Raw genomic sequence first — 20370 nt, 5'->3', positions numbered from 1 at the left:
GGCGACACAACTGCGATACCACGACTGTGCACCAGCCCCCTTCTGTCCTCAGCTTATATACTCAGCACTCTCTGCTCCCCCCACACCCATCACAGACACCAGTGCCTGTCTGATGTCCCTGAAGAGATTTTCACAACCTCATCTGTCTGGCATGGTTATCAGTTTGATGATAGTATATATGATTAATGCATACAATCCTAAAGGGACGGACTGCCACTTGCAGAACAGATAAATCCTCAAGGATATAACACGAAATTTAAAAGTAAATGGTTGGGAAGAGGAACAAAGAATATTAGCCAAAAAAAAGCGAAAATCAGTAATCGGGAAATGTTGTAAAGACTCGTTTTATTGACGATAGTAGAACATGTCACGGGAACGTGCTTTATATTTATATTTCTATGATGGACTATGCTTTCTCCCTATTGATTTTGTGTTTTTTCCCCCTGTTCTTGTACCATACTGCATGGCCACCCCTCACGTGAAGGTTAAGTATCGCATTATCCACCACATGGTCTCCCAGCTCAGCTTGACCGAAACGGCGTGGTCGTGACCCATCCAGGGATGTGGGGTGGCCGATTGTTTTATGCTTATGTTCTCATTGTTATATCACTTATTTTAGCTCATATTATCGACTCATTGGGTTCCCCAAAATATTCCTAACCTTCTCCCATTTAAAACATTGCCTCAAACCTTTTAGTAGTATATGTAAGCTCTGTTAATTAAATGACGTTAATATGCACTTGCGCGGACAGATTACAGATTGCCCACGAGGGAACTAGTTTATTGGGCACCCCCTTACATCCTGTGCAAGGTGAAGCGCAGAAGCTTTACAGTGCAGACGGGCGGAGCTTGCTGGGTCAGCCACCTCTGCTGACCCAGGGCCTCTGTCTTACACTAGCCTTGATTGAGGACAGATGTCCCTGCCTCTCCTTCTCTTCTGTGTATTTTTTGTGTACGAACTTCTGTCGTGCGTGGCAGTGAACAGTGACATTACCCACATGAATCTGATCTATGTATATATATGTATGTATGTATATATGTATATATATATATATAAATATATATATATATATATATATATATATATATATATATATATATATATATATATATATATATATATATATATATATATATATATATATATATATATATATATATATATATATATATATATGTGCTGTCAATGAATACGATGTATTTCTTTGAGCATGAACCTCTGTCCTGCGTTGCAGTGAGAAGTGTCTAACGATCAGTTTCTTCCCTGCAAATTAAGTATCATCGACGTGAATGTATGGTTCGCAAACATATTATTGTCTTGGTATGCAATAGGCTGGGATACTGACTTATTTGACAAGTCTCTGAGGTGAAGGGTGTCCTGCACTTCTCTTCCTGCAGTGTGGCAGTCCCACATACAATATTCCTCAACATTATTGCGTCAATTGTCCCACTGTCAGGGACTTAATGCTACAGGGAGAGTCACTGCCTATGATGTACAGTAAATAGAGCATGTGTGAGAATGGACGAGTTGTCGGTTCTGAGTGAACTCAAGAAATACACTGCCACGTTCGTAGAGTGATACGGTATATATAGTTTGTAATAAAAGCTTAAAGTCCTGCTATAATAGTCGAGATAATTTTATTTCTCTAGAAACAGGGCCGCCATTTGCAATGCGTCACCAGTTTCCCCGCAGACGACGTTCTCCAACAAACTCACCGCTGCAGTTGGAGGTAGTACAAAGGATGGCCTCTTCAGAACCAAAATGCCACGTTCAGGTAAGTTTTAAGCGTGTTTTTTCTATGGTCTAAGTCATGGACATTTCGTGAGTGAAGAAATGTGCCGTGAAGAGCAGCTTATGGACATAAAAAACTCCCATGTTCACACCAGCTCAGCTGTCATGTATTCTTACCTGGTCGACGTTCTCTTTTTTTTCAGTGCATTTACAGAGTATATTAGTACTAGATGGAGATACGAGTCAATTTAGAAGTAATGACATTGTCTGGACTTTGTTTTGAGAATGCATTGGGACGTCGCAACCGATTCACAGAGCTTTTCGAAGTTACGTGACTTTTTAGCTACCTTAACCCCCATTTTATAAACTTTTTGGTCCAATTTATTTAAAAATATCATTACCATAGTGAATTTAAGCGTTTTCTTTACCCAGTGACCTGTCATCTTACGAAAAAAATTCCGACCAACCTCGTCTATTAATTATCGATAGTGTGCCTGAGTGAGTTGAGGGAGTGTCTAAAGCTGTAATAGATGGGTGACTGAGGCTTACAAAGTGAGAGCTGACGCAATAACTGTATGGTGATGATGCTGTGCTGTTAACCAAGTTTGGGTGAGAGATGGAGAGAAAGACAGATTATTTTGATGAAATTTGCAGAATAAATATCAAAGGTAAATTCTGGAAAGAGCAGTAATGGTGAATAAACGAGAAGGCTAGACTCGGAATAATGTCACAACGAATAGAAAAATGCTTAGGGGTTACAAATGAATTTAAGTGTATGGGAGTGAGAGAGCAAGTGGATCACATAGTCCTGACAGCTCCTTAGGTAGCTGGGGGAGCGTGGTCGGTACTGGATTCGACTGCTTTCAATTTGCAAACTTCTAAAAAAATAGAGCCATAAAAACTAATGGATCACCTGAAGATTAGACAACCAAGTTTATTTCACCCGAAGATTAACCACCCTAATATTACCTGGGGTTAGAATCGGTTAGGTTAGATTAGGTTAAGTTAGATTAGGTTAGGTTAGAGTTACGGTGGTTAATCTTCGGGTGAATTAAACTTGGTTGTCTAATCATTGGGTGATCCAGATTAATTGATGGAAAAAGACAGAGTATAGAGTGTGCCAGACGACTGAATAGTGTCTCAGAATAGTGGCAGACCAAACCTGATGACGGTAGAGAGGGATAGCACAGGTGAGAACTTAATTAGAAGTGAATTAACATAATATAGAGTTGGAAATCAATTTGTAGGTTAAGGAATCAATTTTTTTTTTTGGGTGTGAACTTGTGATGTAAGATGAGTAATTGTGAGGACGGTGTGGGGTATCAGCCATCTTGTTCCCTCGTCTATAAAGGCTTGCATCTCTTGTTGTTGTCGATACTAAAGTGGGAGAGGAGTAAAGTTAAATAGATAGATAGATGATGTTCTTTCGCTACTCACCCAAGAGGTTAAATTTATAGAGATATGGTAATTAGCACATAATCATTAAGGATTAAAAAAATATTGGGAGAAAACGTTTTGTAGATGCTAATGAGGTCTAGAAGAGAGTCAGCACGAGTGGAGGGCACTTATAAATCTTGTGTGTGATGTGATGAACACTTGACCATGAACTGAACCAAGTGGTTAAGATTGCTTCAATGGAGACTAGTTAAAGTAAAGTCTTCATAGGAATGTTAATTATTAAAAAAAATGCATATCACAGAGATTTACACATTCTCATATTTAAAGGTGTTTTGTTAAGATTTTGTTGAAGGTTGAAATAATAAAACGAGGAGGTAAATTTGCAGTACGTATATATTTAATTTTTTTGTTAATTTTTTGTTTGCACTTATATATAAGGTTGAGGACAGTGAAAGACATCAATTAAGTATGGACACAAGCTTAGTACAGGTTAGTCTATTCACTTTGATTTCATTCACCCAGGTATGAGCTATAGTAATATTAGAGATGGACCCTTGTTATATTATGACAATCTGAAATATCTAATCCACTAAACTAACTAGACGTTGGAATTCGTCAAAGACAATCTATCATCATGGTCTGAGGATATTGCAAGTTATGTGGCCACTTAATTGTCTTACTAGGTATTAACCCCAGCTCTGTCTTTCACCCATACCACCGCTCCAATCCAACCCAAGCTCAACATAATGGGGTTTTCCTCGAATCAGGATGTGAGGGTCCCACAGGCTTTGCCCCACATTCGTCATTTACATTGTGATAATCCTCATCGAATTGTCATAACTTAAAGGTATACCCAAAAATAAACCTCTAATGTAAACTGATTCCATCCTCAATGGCATGAGGCAGGATTGACAAAATACAGGATGGTATGGACAGGAAGCTCAGTTTCTAGAGATAGTGTGGATGCGTCGATACTAAAGCTTGTAGCGTTGTCCTGCGTTAATCATTTATACATCTCTTGTGTGGTTCTCAGTTGACAAGGGGCATCATAAGCTCAACACCCTTCCTGGAGCAGATTGCGCGGTAGCCTTGTGCAGCGTCCCAAGGCTGGCGGGCGCCGTAGCACATTTTGATGAAGGGCTCCGGATGAACCAGTGGGTAGCACCTGGACCGAACTCCCAGTAGTGCGTGACACTGAACCTTCTTTTGTAGTGAGATGTTGGCAGGGTTGACGGGAGAGATGGCGGGAGTTTGGCAGTGTTGGTCCTCCTGCCATGATGACACCAACTCCTGGAGACTTGGAGCCCTGATACCAGAAGGCATCAGCCAATCATTTCCCACTTCACCATCGTAAGTACCCAGGAGACCCGCCAGGCGGCCGAAGGTCCAGCCAGACACGTTCACGGATATCACACGTTCTTCACGGAACACTCGGACTGTTATGAAGGGTGACGTCATATTGACTTCACGGGGCGTCTTCTGAATGGTGACATCACCCTGAGTTTGTTGTGAACTGCTCATCTCTTGTCCGCCGACGTCAACACGGAAGTCCGGCTTAATGGTGACAGTAGTTGCGCGAGTAGATAAGGTGATCTGTGGTGGGGCTGAGGGTTGTGGATGGGCCATGGTAAGCTTGTTGGAGGCGTAGGCAGCCAGCACCACCTTACACGGTGAACTAGGTACACGGAGAACAGCGCCGTCAAAGGTGAGGATCTCTGTGTCACCAACAACCATGGCTGTGCGGTTATAAGGGGGCAGCATGTCTGTCAGTTGACGGGGCATCATCGAGTAGTACGCCCACATCAAGTTGTTGACAGGGATGGGGAGGAAGCTGTCATAAACCATGGCCAGTTTTTCAAGAAGATAGACTGGGGTTAGTTTCATCTCCTGCAGGACTTGAGTCAAAGAGTAAACGGGTCTATAGAGTGGAATTTGGAGTAAGATTTCTTGTTCTTTTGTCTCGATGGCAACCCCCCAGATGGCACCTTGAATCTTCTTACTAAGGTACCGTCCCATCTTCTTGACCACCATGTTTTCCTGAAGAAAGAGGAATCATATGATTAGATTAGGTTCTGGTGAAATATTTACTTCTGTATTTTGGATAAGGCATTAACTTTGTATGTAAAGTGATAGCAATTATCATAGGATGATTCATCCTTAAGCAATGTAACTTTTATGTGTATTGATTTGTTAAAAAAAAATATTTTCAATCCATTTAATACTAGATTATGAGATGCATAAGTATCCAGCAGGTTAGAAGCATCATTCCTATATTTAAGAAGCTGTTTAACTACAACAGTCATTAACGTAGATGCCAATACCGTCATTGAAGTTGATGGGGATTGAAATGAGAGATTTTTTTCCAAATAAAATTTGTAATTAAAAGATAATAGTCAGGAAGTGTAACTCATAACACCTAAAAGTAAAATCCTCCAACACCACAAATTCCCAAACTCATTTGAATCAGACATTGAGAAAGTTTTCAGAGTGAAAGATACTGGGAGGGAGGTTTAGGGGTTAGTGAATCTGCGGGGCTTTTCATATGCTTTCCGTGGTATACTGTAAAAAATATTACTCCGGTAGACAAATAATAGATTGGGAAGACAGTAGAGGGGTCAGTCATCGTTTGGCTCTGTTCATAATCTTCATATGTTATAATATATAAGATTCCTCCAATAGTCTCCACCTGGCGGGCGTTATAGTACTGTTTTAACACCGTGTTAGACAAGCATCTCCTTACATCTATGACTGAACAAATCAGATCGATACTAACTTGGCTGAACTCCTGGATGATCCACTTGATGTTCTGCTGTACGACAGGAATCCTTGTGATTCTTTCGAAATTCTTGCGAATATCTTGTTGGAGTGTGTGCTTCACCTTGGCCACCACCTGTTTGATGGCCTCGTACTCCTCCTGGTACTGCTCCCTCATGGCGTCCATTTCCATCATTATCATCCTGAAGATCCTCGTTTGTTCCAGTTGTTCCATCAGGCGACGCACTGGCTGTGGCATCTCGCCGCTCTCCATCCAGTGTGAAGTTTGTGCCACAACTATGGGGGAAATATTCATAATGTACATTTTGTGATAATGTGTATCATGTGCTATTATATATGACATTCTGTTAGATTTGATCTTAAAGGCTAGGAAATGTTTATAACTTACATTCGATAAGTAAGTTAGTAAGTCCTCGGAACTGCTCATTCCAGGCTTCAGTCTCCTGCACAATACGAGTTTGGAGGTCTCGTTGTACTCTGTACACTTGTGATAGTATTTCGCTGACTACCTGAATTATATGGGTAACTGTAGGACCCCAGAGGACTTCACAGAGAGCCTTACACCAAGGCATAACTTGACCATAAATCACACCATCATATATTTGTTGAAGGTCAAGTTTGGCTTCGTTCATCAACTTGAGGATCTCGGGGTTAGGGAAGTGACTACCTTGTTGCTGAGCTTGTTGTTGCAGGTACTGATATATACTGTTAACCCACCGGTCGAGAGACTGCATCACTCGTTGATACTTTTCATTGACATCATTCTGTAAACGTATAAACATACATTATGTAAATGTATAAACAAACATGTAAATGTATAAAAGACATCATGTAAATATAAAAACAGACATCTTGTAAATATATAAACAGACATGTAAATATATAAACAGTCATGAAAATATATAAGCAGACATCTTGTAAATGTATAAACAGACATTTTGAAAATGTATAAACAGACATCTGGTAAATGTATAACCAGACATCTTGTAAATGCATAAACAGACATCTTGTAAATGTATAAACAGACATCTTGTAAATGTATAAACAGATATATTATAAATGTATAGACAGACATCTTACTTTACAAATAAAATATTGTCCGACGGCACATGAATAATCTAATTATTATTCATACTTTGTCAGATTCATGTTTCATAAGCCCTTTATTCATAAACTATTCCGTCACATTGTTCGTTGTTTCGAAGGTTGTCTTATTTTACTAATGAACCTTCGAGTCAACAACCATTCGAACGAACGAGCATTTTCTATTCTGTTGTTCACAAGTGAAATTCATATTATAAAATAAATGATAAGCCTGTTAATAGTTCTCGATAGAAAATCAAAATTTTCGCAATACAGTTTACAATCTGTATCAAGATTCTTTAAAAACTTACAGCTAAGGTTAAACTTAAACCTGTACGTCTATACATCTTACCTGTACCTCTGCCACCTTCTCAGGTTTATAGGCCAAGTCAACATCGATAATGGTAGGGGAAGCAAGTAGTACACGGGCCATGGCTATGGCACGTCTCTGTAGTTGATCCCTGTCACCCTCAGACATGCTGAGCTCAATGTTATAAGGATCTTGGAGGCCAAACTTGGTTATGTATTCCATCTGACTGCCGTGCTTGCTCGTAATTAGCTCGATGAAGGCTGGTCTACAGATCCTGGAGTAAATATGGTAGCTGCCGAGCAGTGAAGTTTGAGCCACACCCTTGATCTTCACACCTTGGCATCCACGTTCTTCCTTTCGCTCCATCACTCCAGCTATGTCCACCATGGTGCCTTCCTCAGTCACCACGCGGAAAGCTGCTGTTGCATCCTTATCAGTGACTCGGTCGTACTTGGCCGACATTTGGAAGGATACTGGTGAAGAGGGAGACTTCTGGAACTTGAGGTCAAAGCCAACCGTATGGGGAGCATAGGCCGTCACCATGATGAACTTGGGGCTCACCTTCAGCATCTGTAAGAGGTAGGTCATGGCATTCTTATAGTGGTATATACAGGACTATAAGATAAAGCTGTTATAGTTATAAACATAGAGAAGTTTATAAACAGAGATAAGCTTACAAACTTACCTTAGAAGTTAATGAAGTTTCCACCCTAACGGTGTTGTTGGCGACCAAGGTTGACTGTAGAGTGCCTGTTATTTTGTCAGCTGTGTCAGGGAAGATGTCCAGCTCAATGGTGCCTCTCATGTTCTCTCCAGTGACCGAGTACTGAACCTCTACTCGTATGTCCCTGGTCAGACTTGGGTGGCTAATATGGCCTTCAAACTTGGACTTTTGATCCCAGTACGTGTGAGAAGACTTTCCAGTTAACTCGTATTTGGCGTTACTCTCTCTCTTGTTGGGATATACCTTGACACTTGCCTCTGTGGGAGAGTATGTAGCTTCACCCTCTATGGTGCGGGTTGGATACTCAACTCGCATAGTGTAGGTGGTGGGTGTGGGCTTGTGGTAGTGGATGCCGTATTCAGTTCTCTCGCGTTGTTCAGTTAGCATGACAATTTGCTCCCCACTGTTTACTCCAACCAGCATACGCACGGTCTTCATGAAGTCACGAATAGATTTTACATCTACGGACATCTGAAGAGTTTTAACTCCACCTTGAGGAACAGTCTCCAGGTGCCAGATGAACATGTCCTCTTGTGCCATGGCCTTAACACTGTACGAGTTTTCTTTGTTGACTGTTGACATCTCTACCTGAAGAGGCTTAGTCAAGGCAGGAGACGTCACAGTTGCCTGTAAAATTATTATATTTCTCAATAATTATATGAATGTTCAAGATATAACAATATGAATAAGATTGTTCGTGAATATAAACTTATTTAGGTAAGAAATAATAACCAGTAAACGTATATTGTAACGTCAGAAAACAGTAGTTATCGTCATATATTAATATTCTTATTTATCACTATTTGTATTTTCTTTAAATATTCCCTGAAATACATAATCACGTGGAACTGGAGGAAACTGTGTTACCTTGTAGTGTAATTCACGTTCTTCTGGTGTGATTTGGTGTTTTGCTTCAGCGTGCAAAGTTGTCTGTTGGCCTTGTGGTGATGTATAGCTGAGCTCAGAATTGAGCTTGTAGCTGTAGGGACTGCCAAGCTTCTCCAGGTCTATGGCACTTATTAACTTGTATGCCTTGTTGTTCTGCTGGTTTTTGTACAAGAAATTAGTGTTTACCTTGGTGGACCTTGACTCAAAATTGGTAATGATATTCAAGTCAATGGTGTTCTGAGAGGGCGTCGTCACCTCGAAATTAAATTTATTGTCTCCGGACCGGGAGTGCATAAGATTCTCTGCGTCGACGTCCAGCTTGACGTGGTACATCTGGGCCATGTACTTGACGTTTCCGCTGTAGATTATCATATAAATATTATATTCATAATAATTATGTATGGAGAATTAGGAGAAACCTTCATCACATAACAATTTCGATTAAATTGTTTAATAAACTATTTTATCAACATGAAAACAGAAGACTGTACATTACGTTCATATATTTAAAAATTTATCGCAATCGTCCCTGTACAGAACAATGTTTATATCTAAAAGTCTTTTAAATGAACTTGTTACCAAGCAGAAAGGAAAAGAGGTGATAAATCTTACTGGATGGAGGCTCGTCCTGGGTTGGAGGGGCTGCTGATCATGGTGGTGTCTAAGCTGATCTTCTTATTTTGGTCATTATCGGCGTCCCAGGAGAAGTCAGCGGTCCACTTCTTATTTTGGAGGTCAATATCAGTAAAGCCCTTTATTCTGCGAGCGGACGAACTCTTTGGTAGTAACTGGGTGTTGAAACTAACATGGCCAAGTCTCTCTTGAATGATGGCGTCAACTTTGTTGTCTATGAGGGCAGGAAGGAGGAACCTGACTCCTATTACGGTGCCTTGGGAGGAGCCTGATTTCATATTCCACTCAAGAATGAAGATTGGTTCCTGTGTGCTAACTACAATTGAAAGCATTTGTTTGTTTTCACCAAAGAAAAACATGGAAGTTAACTTGAGTTGTTGACTGGTCATGGTCGTGATTTTCATATCAGTCTGGAGCTGAACAACTTGAGATGTTAGCCTGAGTGTGAGTGGTCCTTGAACATGGAGAATGACGCTCTCTCCGTGCTTAAGGGCAGCTTCAACCATGTAACTATCCTGTCCCTGCTCCACCACCCGGCTCTCGAACTTGATGGTCCTAATCCACTCCGGCATCTCCAACTGCCAAGAAAGAAAATCCTTGAATTATTCCTTAATCGTAGTAATAGATCTTTAATAATTTTGATAAAAAAAAACAGAAATGTAACGTCTTGACGTCTTGACAAGCAAAAGAACCTTTACATGATCAACGGCAACAAAGAACACTGCGAAGCTGGATCATTTTCTGAGCATGTTTTGTCATGCTACATGTGCTACTGTACAACAATTTGCTTATAGGAAGAAGGAACCTACCATCATTTTAACGTTATATGACTGGCCAGAGTAGTCACTGATAGCTTTCAGTTCAATGACCTTCGTGGCATCACCAGAACGAACCATTTGCATGGAAATTCCCTTCTTGTTTCTCTCACAGTGGATGTTGGACGCAGCTTTGTACTCGGCACTGCCCATTTTGACTGAGGGTAACAAAGTTTCTTTCAGACATTATTCGGTGTTATACCTCATAACAAAAGAAAAAAATCGCGAATAATAAATAATTGAAATGCATGCAATGAATAACAATACAATAAATAATACAGCACATACCTGTAACAGCTGTCTCTACTACCAAGTTTTGGCCAAATGTTCCTTCTATATTATGTTTGGCTTCAGCAACGATCATGTCTTGGGTACTACGTTTTATATTGAAGACAGAGGAGTATACACTCATCTCGCCTGACTCTTTTGTCTGACGGATAAAGGAGGTAACTTGCCAGTCTTTCATGCCACTCTGGAACTCAAACTTGCGCAGTTTCGTTGGTAGAGGCAGCCGGGAGTACTGGGTGTATGTCAGGTCGGTTCCAACTACATGGAAAAAAGTAGAAGTTATGTTTCTGTAATTTCCATTTCGATTTATTGATTAAATACCTAAGTTTTGCAGCAGAAATAATAAAATATTTTACGAACAAGAATGTATCTAATATGTTGTTTGCCTGAAGAGGACGCAGGCAAAATATCATATCCAAAAGATACGCTTACCCTCAAAATGCATGTTAAGGTAATTTCTCAGAGCATTCATGGTCTTGAGTAAAACGTCCAACGAAATCTCGGGATGGTTAACTTTCTTGGCAAATTTGGCCTCGATAACTTGTGATTGCGATGAGAATTCTTTGCTTCTGCTAACATAAACTTCAATGCCGTATTTCTGTTCATTTGACGTTGATATTGTCTTATAATCCATTTTGATTCCGCGGGATATTTCTGTCTGACTAGACTTAAATTTTGCATAAACCTCGACGCCCTTATGACCTTGTCTGTTGACGATCGTGGTCGAGATATCGCTGTTGATGGAAGAAGATTTAATGTCGGCAGAAAGTTGGTAGGATTCCTCTTGCTTGGTATAGGACAATATCACTTGGGCTTCTCTTGGTGAGGAAGATCCGGATGTTTCTACTTTTATTTTAATTATTTTTTTATTTCTTTCGCCCTGAATGTTTGCAGTCATAAGATATCCTTTCATAGAAGGCTCAGTTTTCTCAACGAATAGTTTGGCAACAACTGGCTCGCTTAAAGGCAGAGAACTGGTACGGATGAGGTTAGGGAAGTTAAAGTCATAGCAGAACTTCAAACCAAGTAATGACTCAAGAATGGTGTTACATGACTGATATCTAACGCTGCCGCCCTCTGAGGATGGAGGAGAGATCTCAGTTCTTGGTTGTCCTCTTATTTGCTTCATCATGTATATTTGGCTTTTCACATCAATTAGGTCCATCTTCACAGGGACGTCCAAATGAAGTTCCAGTTCATTAGCATTCTTGGGTTTGACCATAATAGAGACACCATTGCTGCTGGAGATGGTGTTTCTCATTTCGAGTCCTAATTTACTGTTATAGCTGTCGTAGCCGACGAAGCCATCTACTTGGACAGAAAGACTAGGAATGATCTTGAAGAGGTTCTCCCCATTCCTCCAGTTAAAGAGGATGTCAATGAGGTTAAGGTTTCCTTGCATCTTCAGTCCAGCAACAGCTGTTCCATTCAGCTGAAGTTTGAGTGGTATGCCCTGGATGGTGGGGAAGGTGTAGTCAAAGTTTATCTGAGCTGTTCGTGCTGAATTGATGTGCAAGTTCTTCATCTGAGGAAGAATGTCATCGAAGTATGAGAAGAAGCTTTCAATCATTTCGTCAGCACTGATATGCTTCAAGTCTCCAGCTAATGAAGCAAAGGTTATCTCCTGACCCATGAAGCGAGCGAACACATCGGCACGAGTAACTCTGGATTGGTCACTGTAAAGTTTGCCGAGGAAGTTTGTTAAGGTACTGAGGTCGATGGACCTTTTTTGTCTCAAGTCTTGTTGGAGTTTTTCGAGGATTTTGTTTCCCTTTTGTTCAACAAATGTAGTCATGTCGGTTAGAATTTGGCTGAAACTAGTTCTCTGCAGGTAACCTTCAGGTCCAAACACCTCCTCGATGACAGGTTCTAGACCTTCAAGTCGGGCACCAACCTCGCCTATGTTCATCGAGATTCCCTCAAAGGCGGCAGTGAAGTTGAAGTCAACGGAACGAGGCACAAAGGACCCAGGGACGTAGATGATGTTGGACTCAACGCCAGCACCAACACCGAGAGACGGGGCGAAGTAGGACATGTCTATGTTGCGGGAATATTTCCTGAAGTCAGTCTTATAGTCCCTGGGAAGAAGAGTATTTGTCAAGAGGTATCTGAGGTAATCCTTGTGTGGTGTGTTGGTGTCCTGAAGGTTCAGCAGGTGACTCAGAATAAATCCACGAACTGAAAAAAAACAAAACACGTGGATGATAATATTTGTGACCATTAGCAGTTTTATGGGTCAGTGTCTACCTCAAAATCTTTACATACATGACTATTGAAGAAGAAATTTTCTTATTTTATTTCCTGGTTTTCAGATACAAAACTGAAATGTTACCTTGAGTGTTTTCTTCGTGATATGTATTGTTGACAATCATTTGCAGGTCCTTCTGCTGAACACATCTCATTGCCATAAGATAGGATGCAATACGAACTTCTGTGTTCTTGGCAGGATGAACAGCAATATTGACTAAATGTTCGGTTTGCTGGAAATACAAGTTTAAAGGATTATGTTTTGTGCTTGAGTTGATGTAGTATTAACAAAAATTAGTGAATATATCAATAAAGTATATCATATATCGTTTAATGTCTACTTACGTGGCGTTCACATTTCACTTGTCTGAAGGCTTGTGCGGCGGCCACACGGACATTGATCTTGACTCCTTCTGTATCCACACACGTCATCACAAACCTGGCTACCTCCTGGGTCATCACTCCCATGTTACCTAGAGCCTTGAGTGTTGCCAGGGCAGCTTTTTGAGTCCGTTCATCAGCAGAAGGAGAACACTGGCGTTGTAGTTTATTACCCAAAGCTTCAACAAGACTCTTAACCGGTGCTTCTTCATAACAATGATGATTGTGGCGACAGTAAGTGTTGACCATGGAGGCAGCAGCCAGGGTGGCGCGTGGCAGAGGTTGGGAGGATTCGAACATTGGTTTCAGAGCCATCATGGCATGGATACATGGGCGGGGTTGAAGATAGAAGGCAGCAGTGTAAAGTGCAGCGCGACCTACTGTAGCCCGGCCATTCACCAGCTCATCCACCATAACCTTTACAGCACCAGACTCGTGGATGAAGGAAACAGCGTCCAGGAAGAGGCTCTCGAGTTTGCTGTGGTCTTGGCAGTAACGTCTGGCACGAATTTTGTCCAATGTTTGTTTCACAGCTTCCTCAGGTACACGACGCAGGAGCTGCACAGCCTTGGCCACCAGAGCAGCAGCATCACGCTCAACAACATCTTTAGTCTTCTCACAGATCTGAGTCATGGTTTGATCCAACTCGGCTACCATGGACGGGTCCTTGTTGAGCGTATGGTAGCTATACCGGAGACTCTTGCGGACCAGACTACCTTGAGGGATGGCAGGTGGTTGTTGGCTGGATAGTGAGACGTATCGTAGTGTGGACTCCTGTTTGGCTTCAACATACTTATAGGCACCATAGCTGGGGCGGACCACTTTCTTATCGTGACAGATGATGGAAGAGTAGATTCCATTGGTAATCTCTTGTTTACATCGACACTCGGACTCTTCCAGTGGGAGAGGACCTTTGAGCCAGGGCATCTGGGTCTCGGCAGGGGTGGGGTAACGTTTCTTGCACAAGCGGTGATTCTTCTCCTTCTTCACAATAACCTTGTCTCCTTCTCTCTCTACCTCGTAGTGTGTTGGGCACTTCCCTACCACGTCCGTCTGTATATAAGATCAATATCAGTGATAGGAACTGATCTTTTATACGGGATTGAATAATAAAATACCTAACACAAGTTCTTCTGTTATAGCCTCACACATTCAACTTTAATTTTCGCTTTTTGGGAGTAACTGGCAATTTATCTTTAATTATTCATAGGTATTGCACAGTAAAAGGCTGGAACAGTACATGACAAAATATAAATTATGTATTAGAAAACAGAGCCATTGTAATTTGTTAGTGGTATAAATGAAAATCGTTTAGTGATTTCATATTGAACGACAAATTCTGAGTTAAAGAGTAAAAGGTTAGTTAAATAAATCTTATAATTTTGACCATAAAAGTAATACATTACTTTATGATTATTGGACCTTAAAGAAAGTCTTACATAAGATCATGAGTCACGAAAGTAATTACTTAATTATATTGGGGTATATTGGTTTTTGTTTCTTTACAAATTGGGACAAATATAAAATTAAATATAAACAACTAATCTTGAATCTTCATGAAGTATATTTCTCAGATCATGATGAAGCAGAGGTGGCGGGGAAAGAGTAAGTTAACATACATTTGATTTGATTAAGTTCGTTAAAATAACTGAAATCTTAACAAAAATGAGAAAGGAAAATGGAACTGATTGACATTTCCACTTTTCATTATCTCATGTGAAAAATAACTCTGATCTCACCTCAGTGATGTTTTGTCCTGAGTTGATGGTAGAATTAGAAGGAAGTGAGTTCTGGAAGGCTGAGGCGATGCCCTTCTTGATGTTGATGGACCAGACGTCGTCTTCAGGATGAGTACACACGTGCTGAACCCGGCCGTCGGTCAGGGCCACCACCAGCGGGTACTTCTCCAGGAACTTGGCAGTGGGTTGGCCTGGGAGGACCAGTAGTTAGTACATCTAGTGTCAGTATTAGGAAGTAGTAAAAGCAGCTGCTACTGCCGGTATTAGTACCATGTATGATGATAAACATTACACTCACCTGTGGCACCATCCACCTTGGAGTCCTTAATGAAGATGACCATGTCACAGGGGGTGATCCATGATAGTTCAACTCGTGAAGACCAATCCGTCCCTGTGACTCCACCTTCCACGCCCTTCAGGTGGATGTGGGACTTTCCGGAGTAGGTGTAGGTGTAGGTGTGTTCTGGCTGGTAGAAGAGTTTAGGGGAGCCGGCGACGGGACATTCCGTAGAGCATCTGGGTGTGTTTCCTCCCCATGGTGCTGGTGGTGAAGGCCAGATTAAAAAACACAATGTACTTTTGGAAAAAACGTATGGTAATTACATTACATCCACTGAATATTAAAAAAAATTCACATCCGTATGTAATGTAGAAGATGTTGATATTGCGGATTTGCCAAGCTTGCGATTTTTATAACATTTATGTAGCAAATATTTATATAATATTTATTCATTTTATCACACACACACACACACACACACACACACACACACACACACACACACACACACACACACACACACACACACACACACACCAAAACCGTAGTCATGCACATCAACAACGCCACCACTCCAGTGCAAACTCCAGCAGTTACAGTGGGTGCCCATTCTCTCCAGTTAGTGCAGTCTGCCAAACTCCTGGGTGTAACTATAGACCACTAACTGGACTGGAAGGTCCACGTAAACAACACTATCAAGGCAGCCTCGTATTGACTCTACATTCTACGACGACTCAGGTCACTTGGGGCACCCACCCCAGAGCTGAGGACTATCTACAACGCATTTATACTCCCCAAATTAACGTATGCATCACCAGCCTGGTCGTCTTCTCTCAACTCTACCCAACAACGTCAGCTAGAGAAGGTACAGAAGAGGGCCTGCAGAAACATGCTCGGCGCAAACTACTCCAGCTACAACAACGTTCACCCCACCCTGGAAATGCCATCCCCCAGTGACCTCCACCACCACGCACTAGCAAGGTTTGGTAGTGGACTACTGCACCATCCTCGTCATCGCCACCTACTACCAACTGCAGTACCCCGCTCACCTTGCGCATTCCGCCACTACAACAAAATTCAGCCCATAAGAGCCGGCACTGATAGATATAAGAATAGCACCATCCCATCTATTGTTAAAATAACAACTAGCTCCTGATTTATGTACTGTACAGCCCTGTAAATGTATTGAACGTATATTATTATGTCTAAATCACATGTAAGTTTGTATATTTTCAGCCACCGGTGCAACTCTATTAATAAACCGTTTATTATTATTATTATTATTATTATTATTATTATTATTATTATTATTATTATTATTATTATTATTATTATTATTATTATTATTATCATTATTATTATTATTATTATTATTATTATTATTATTATTATTATTATTATTATTATTATTATTATTATTATACTATACTACAACTACTACTTTGTTGTCACTCGGAATGGAGTATGACGATCGTCCAGCTATGATACGATGATATGAGTTATTAAGGATGTCACCTACGTTGGTGAGTTCTGAGGTGGCTAAAGAGGCCGATATGGTTCCGTCACAGATGTTGCACATGTGGGGGCTACATCTAGTGTAGGAAGGGCGGCGGCAGCGTCCTTCCGGCGTTGGCGCTTGTCTGCCTCGGTATGCAGTCGGTCTAACTCGAAAGTATAGACATCTTCTTGTACGGTGCTCCTCCAAGCGTTACGGTGCAGTAACTGTCTCCCAGGTGAGGGGGTCGATTTGGCACTTTTCAGATTTGTCTTAAGACTATCCTTATACCTTATTAGTTGCCCGACAGCATTACGTTTACTATTTGTTAGGTGATTGTAAAGTAGCTGCTTTGGCAGTCTACTGTCGTCCATGCAGGTAACATGGCCAGTCCAGCATAGTTGTTCATGGGTAATCGTAGCCTCGATGCTCCTACAGTTAGTGTCAGCGAGAATACTGGCATTTGTTCTCTTGTCTTCCCAGCGAACTCGGAGGATGGAACATAGACTGCGGTGGTGAAAGTTTTTAAGTGCCTTGAGGTGCCTCCTGTATGTGACCCATGTCTCGCTGCCATATAGCAGGATGGGGAGGACCATTGCTTGCTATACGTGCAGGTTTGTAGATAATTTCGGCTCCCTACAGCTGAAGACACGGGTACGGAGTGTGCCAAAGGCTTCAGATGCACATCTGATTCGATGCTGAATCTCTTCATCGATGTCTGCAGTGGTGGACAGGTGGGAGCCGAGATATCGAAAGTGGGTAACATTAGAGAGGGTAGTACCTAGAAGTTGGATGGATGGTGGAGGTGTGGATGAACCAGGGGCAGACTGAAAGAGAATTTGATTCTTACGTATATTCACCTCAAGGCCTAAGTGTGCATGCACCTCTGTGTAGGCTTTCAGGATATCCTGTAGGTCTCGTTTAATGTGAGCGACAAGGGTGAGATAATCTGCATACTGAAATTCAGTAATGGAAGCTTCCGACACCTTTGTATCTGTCTGGAGTCGTCTTATGTTGAAAAAACCCTTCAGCTGGTACTCGATGTCTACCCCGTCGACTAAATTGGCACTGGCACGAGTAAGTAAGGCAGCCAAGAAAATGGAAAATAGAGTTAGTGCCAGTACACACGCTTGTTTAACCCCCGTTTGGATGGGGAAGAACTCAGGCTGGGTGCCATTGTGCAGGACACTGCCTTTCATTCCGTCGTGGTGTTGCCTCACAATGGCGATAATCTTGCTAGCTACCGGCAGCAGCGAGATCCCACAGTAGTTGCCACTGTCTGACCGGTCTTCCTTGTTCTCATAAATATTGACGATGGAGGCGACTTTAAGAGCTTGGGGGATTTCCTTCTTTTCCCATTTATTCTCCAGGAAAGACTGGAGACGGCTGGTAGGCAAAGGTTCTTCTGCTTTATACACCACGGCTGGGATTCCATCAGGCCCTGAGGCTTTGTTATTTTTCATCTGTTTGATGGTAGTAGCTACCTCATCCAGGGATGGAGGATAGCTGAGGTGGGTCAGCTATGGATGCTGAGGGACCTGCTGGGTAGTCAGGACATCCACATCGGTGTTTTGGTTGAGCAGTGAATGGTAGTGCTCTTCCCAGCGCTGAAGGAGGCCTTTATTGTCTTTTATTTGGGAGTTACCGTCGGATGAGCGGAGGGGGGCTGTGCCTGAGTGATTGACCCCAAAAAATGTTTTAGTGGAATTTAAAAATTCGCACATCTTGTGTTGATCGGAATGATCGGAAGGTTTTTGTGTTTTGCATGCTTTAATTTGAAACAAGTCGTTCTTTAGATTACGAAATTCGCGCTGGGCCGCCGCTTTCTTCTTGAGGAAGGTATCAGCTTTGGTTCGAGACTGAGGGTTGTTCTGCCACTCAGTTAAAGCAGCACGTTCATCATCGACGAGTACATTGACTTCCTGGTCATTTTCATTAAACTAGTCCTGGTGTGTTCTTTCAATCTGGCCGAGGGTCTCTGCAGGTTTTTGTCATGACAGTGTCGAGAATGCACACACACACACACACACACAGTGACAGACTAACTTATCGTTAATTCGGATATTTTCCCAATAGGCCGGTAAGCCAGTGGAGTTGTGCTCTGCTTAGATACCCTAGGCCTAAGTTAACAAACTGGACAACTTCCGAAGTGTTGGTATCTGTCAGTTTTGAGCACCTGACGAATTTTACAGCAGTAGACTCTATGGGAATATATTGGTGACGTATTCATAAGGTATTCAATGGGAGTTAAGTTTAGACTTTCCCCTTTCAAATACAGTCCCGATATGGTGGATGGTGGGGAGGTGGTGTTGTCTCTTATACCACAGTGTCTGGTGTCGGGTGAGGTCAAAGGGATTTTTTTTTATTTAAATGTAAAATTGCAACGAAAACAAAAATACTTGAAAAATAAATATAAAAATTGTGATATATATTCAACATCGGGTTCCTGTTCAATACGGTTGAGATGACTGACTATACCCAAGTCACCTCTTTTAACATTAGCCTGGCAGACGACGTGTGGGTTTGGTGGAGCATAGACTCTGGTTCATTAATTATAGGTGGTATTTGTTACTGTTTTGTTTCTTGGTATTCTTATACTGCTACTGAAACCAATGATAATCTTATCTTCAGTGCGTTTAACCTAAAACCGACGACAGTCATCAGTAAAAAAGGGGTCCAGGCCAAGGATTAATTTTAAGGGCCTTGTGGTACTTTATACTGTTGCGTGTTACTACCCATACAATCTGCTTTACTCAAATTTCATAGATTTTATTTTTTTGTGAGCTAGAAGTGTTTTAAAAATCAAACAAACAACTTATATACATTGTCATCTATTATATTCGATTCAGCTTGTATTAATAATTTATTCATCTGAATGTTGAATGTGTATGCATACATGAATAGAATATAATAGAAAATATAATGGGTAAGACAACTTAGACACTCAAAATAACACTATATAATCAAAGTAAAACCTCTCGGTTGTTCTGACTTGAAGACACTTGCATATTATCTGATAAGTCCAAACCACGCAATATATCAGGTTCCATACTTCTACCAGCAAGATTGGTGAAACGTTTATGTCCCATGGTGGTGAAATTTATGTTTTAAACTGAAGCACACCGAAACACCTGAGTGTCCTGGAGGCTTTAATGTTGGTGTGTGTGTGTGTGTGTGTGTGTGTGTGTGTGTGTGTGTGTGTGTGTGTGTGTGTGTGTGTGTGTGTGTGTGTGTGTGTGTACAATTATATTTTACAGAAAGTTGACTGAAAAAGTTAGTGATATATGTATGAGATGCGAGAAAATTAATAGTTCTTTTACTGTTTTGCGTACGAAATAATAAGATATAATTATGTACACTGATAATAAGTGGTGTTCATATAATGATACTTCAAAATCTCTGAACCTGTATCAGTAGTTGTGTTTCTGTAAGTGTTGTTCTCTCGTTTCTGAAAGTAATGAAATAATGAACACAAACATGACTGACTTTAAGTAAAACTTTAGTGAGGTGTGATCAATGTAACTTACCTGCACCAGCACCCACCACAAGGGCGAGAACGAGGAGAGCTGCGGAGGTGGACAT

General features: G+C 41.3%; 1 protein-coding gene across 1 annotated transcript; it reads right to left on the bottom strand.

Annotated features, from left to right (window-relative positions):
- Positions 1 to 4078: 4078 nt before the first annotated feature.
- Positions 4079 to 20370, bottom strand: LOC121879065 (vitellogenin-like). The gene is made up of 15 exons (XM_042385555.1): positions 20316 to 20370; positions 15312 to 15554; positions 15014 to 15204; positions 13239 to 14327; positions 12979 to 13126; positions 11079 to 12824; positions 10647 to 10904; positions 10353 to 10516; positions 9523 to 10121; positions 8890 to 9268; positions 7984 to 8649; positions 7341 to 7868; positions 6294 to 6669; positions 5904 to 6181; positions 4079 to 5167 (listed from the first exon to the last, which is right to left on the bottom strand). Exons 1-15 carry the CDS (start codon positions 20368 to 20370, stop codon positions 4160 to 4162), a joined length of 7728 nt encoding a protein of 2575 aa, XP_042241489.1. The 3' UTR covers positions 4079 to 4159.

The sequence above is a fragment of the Homarus americanus genome, unplaced genomic scaffold, assembly GCF_018991925.1.
Source record: "Homarus americanus isolate GMGI-L3 unplaced genomic scaffold, GMGI_Hamer_2.0 scaffold4060, whole genome shotgun sequence".
NCBI lineage: Eukaryota > Metazoa > Arthropoda > Malacostraca > Decapoda > Nephropidae > Homarus > Homarus americanus.
Note: the sequence above shows the minus strand (reverse complement) of the source record. Positions and strands in the feature narration are given on the sequence as shown.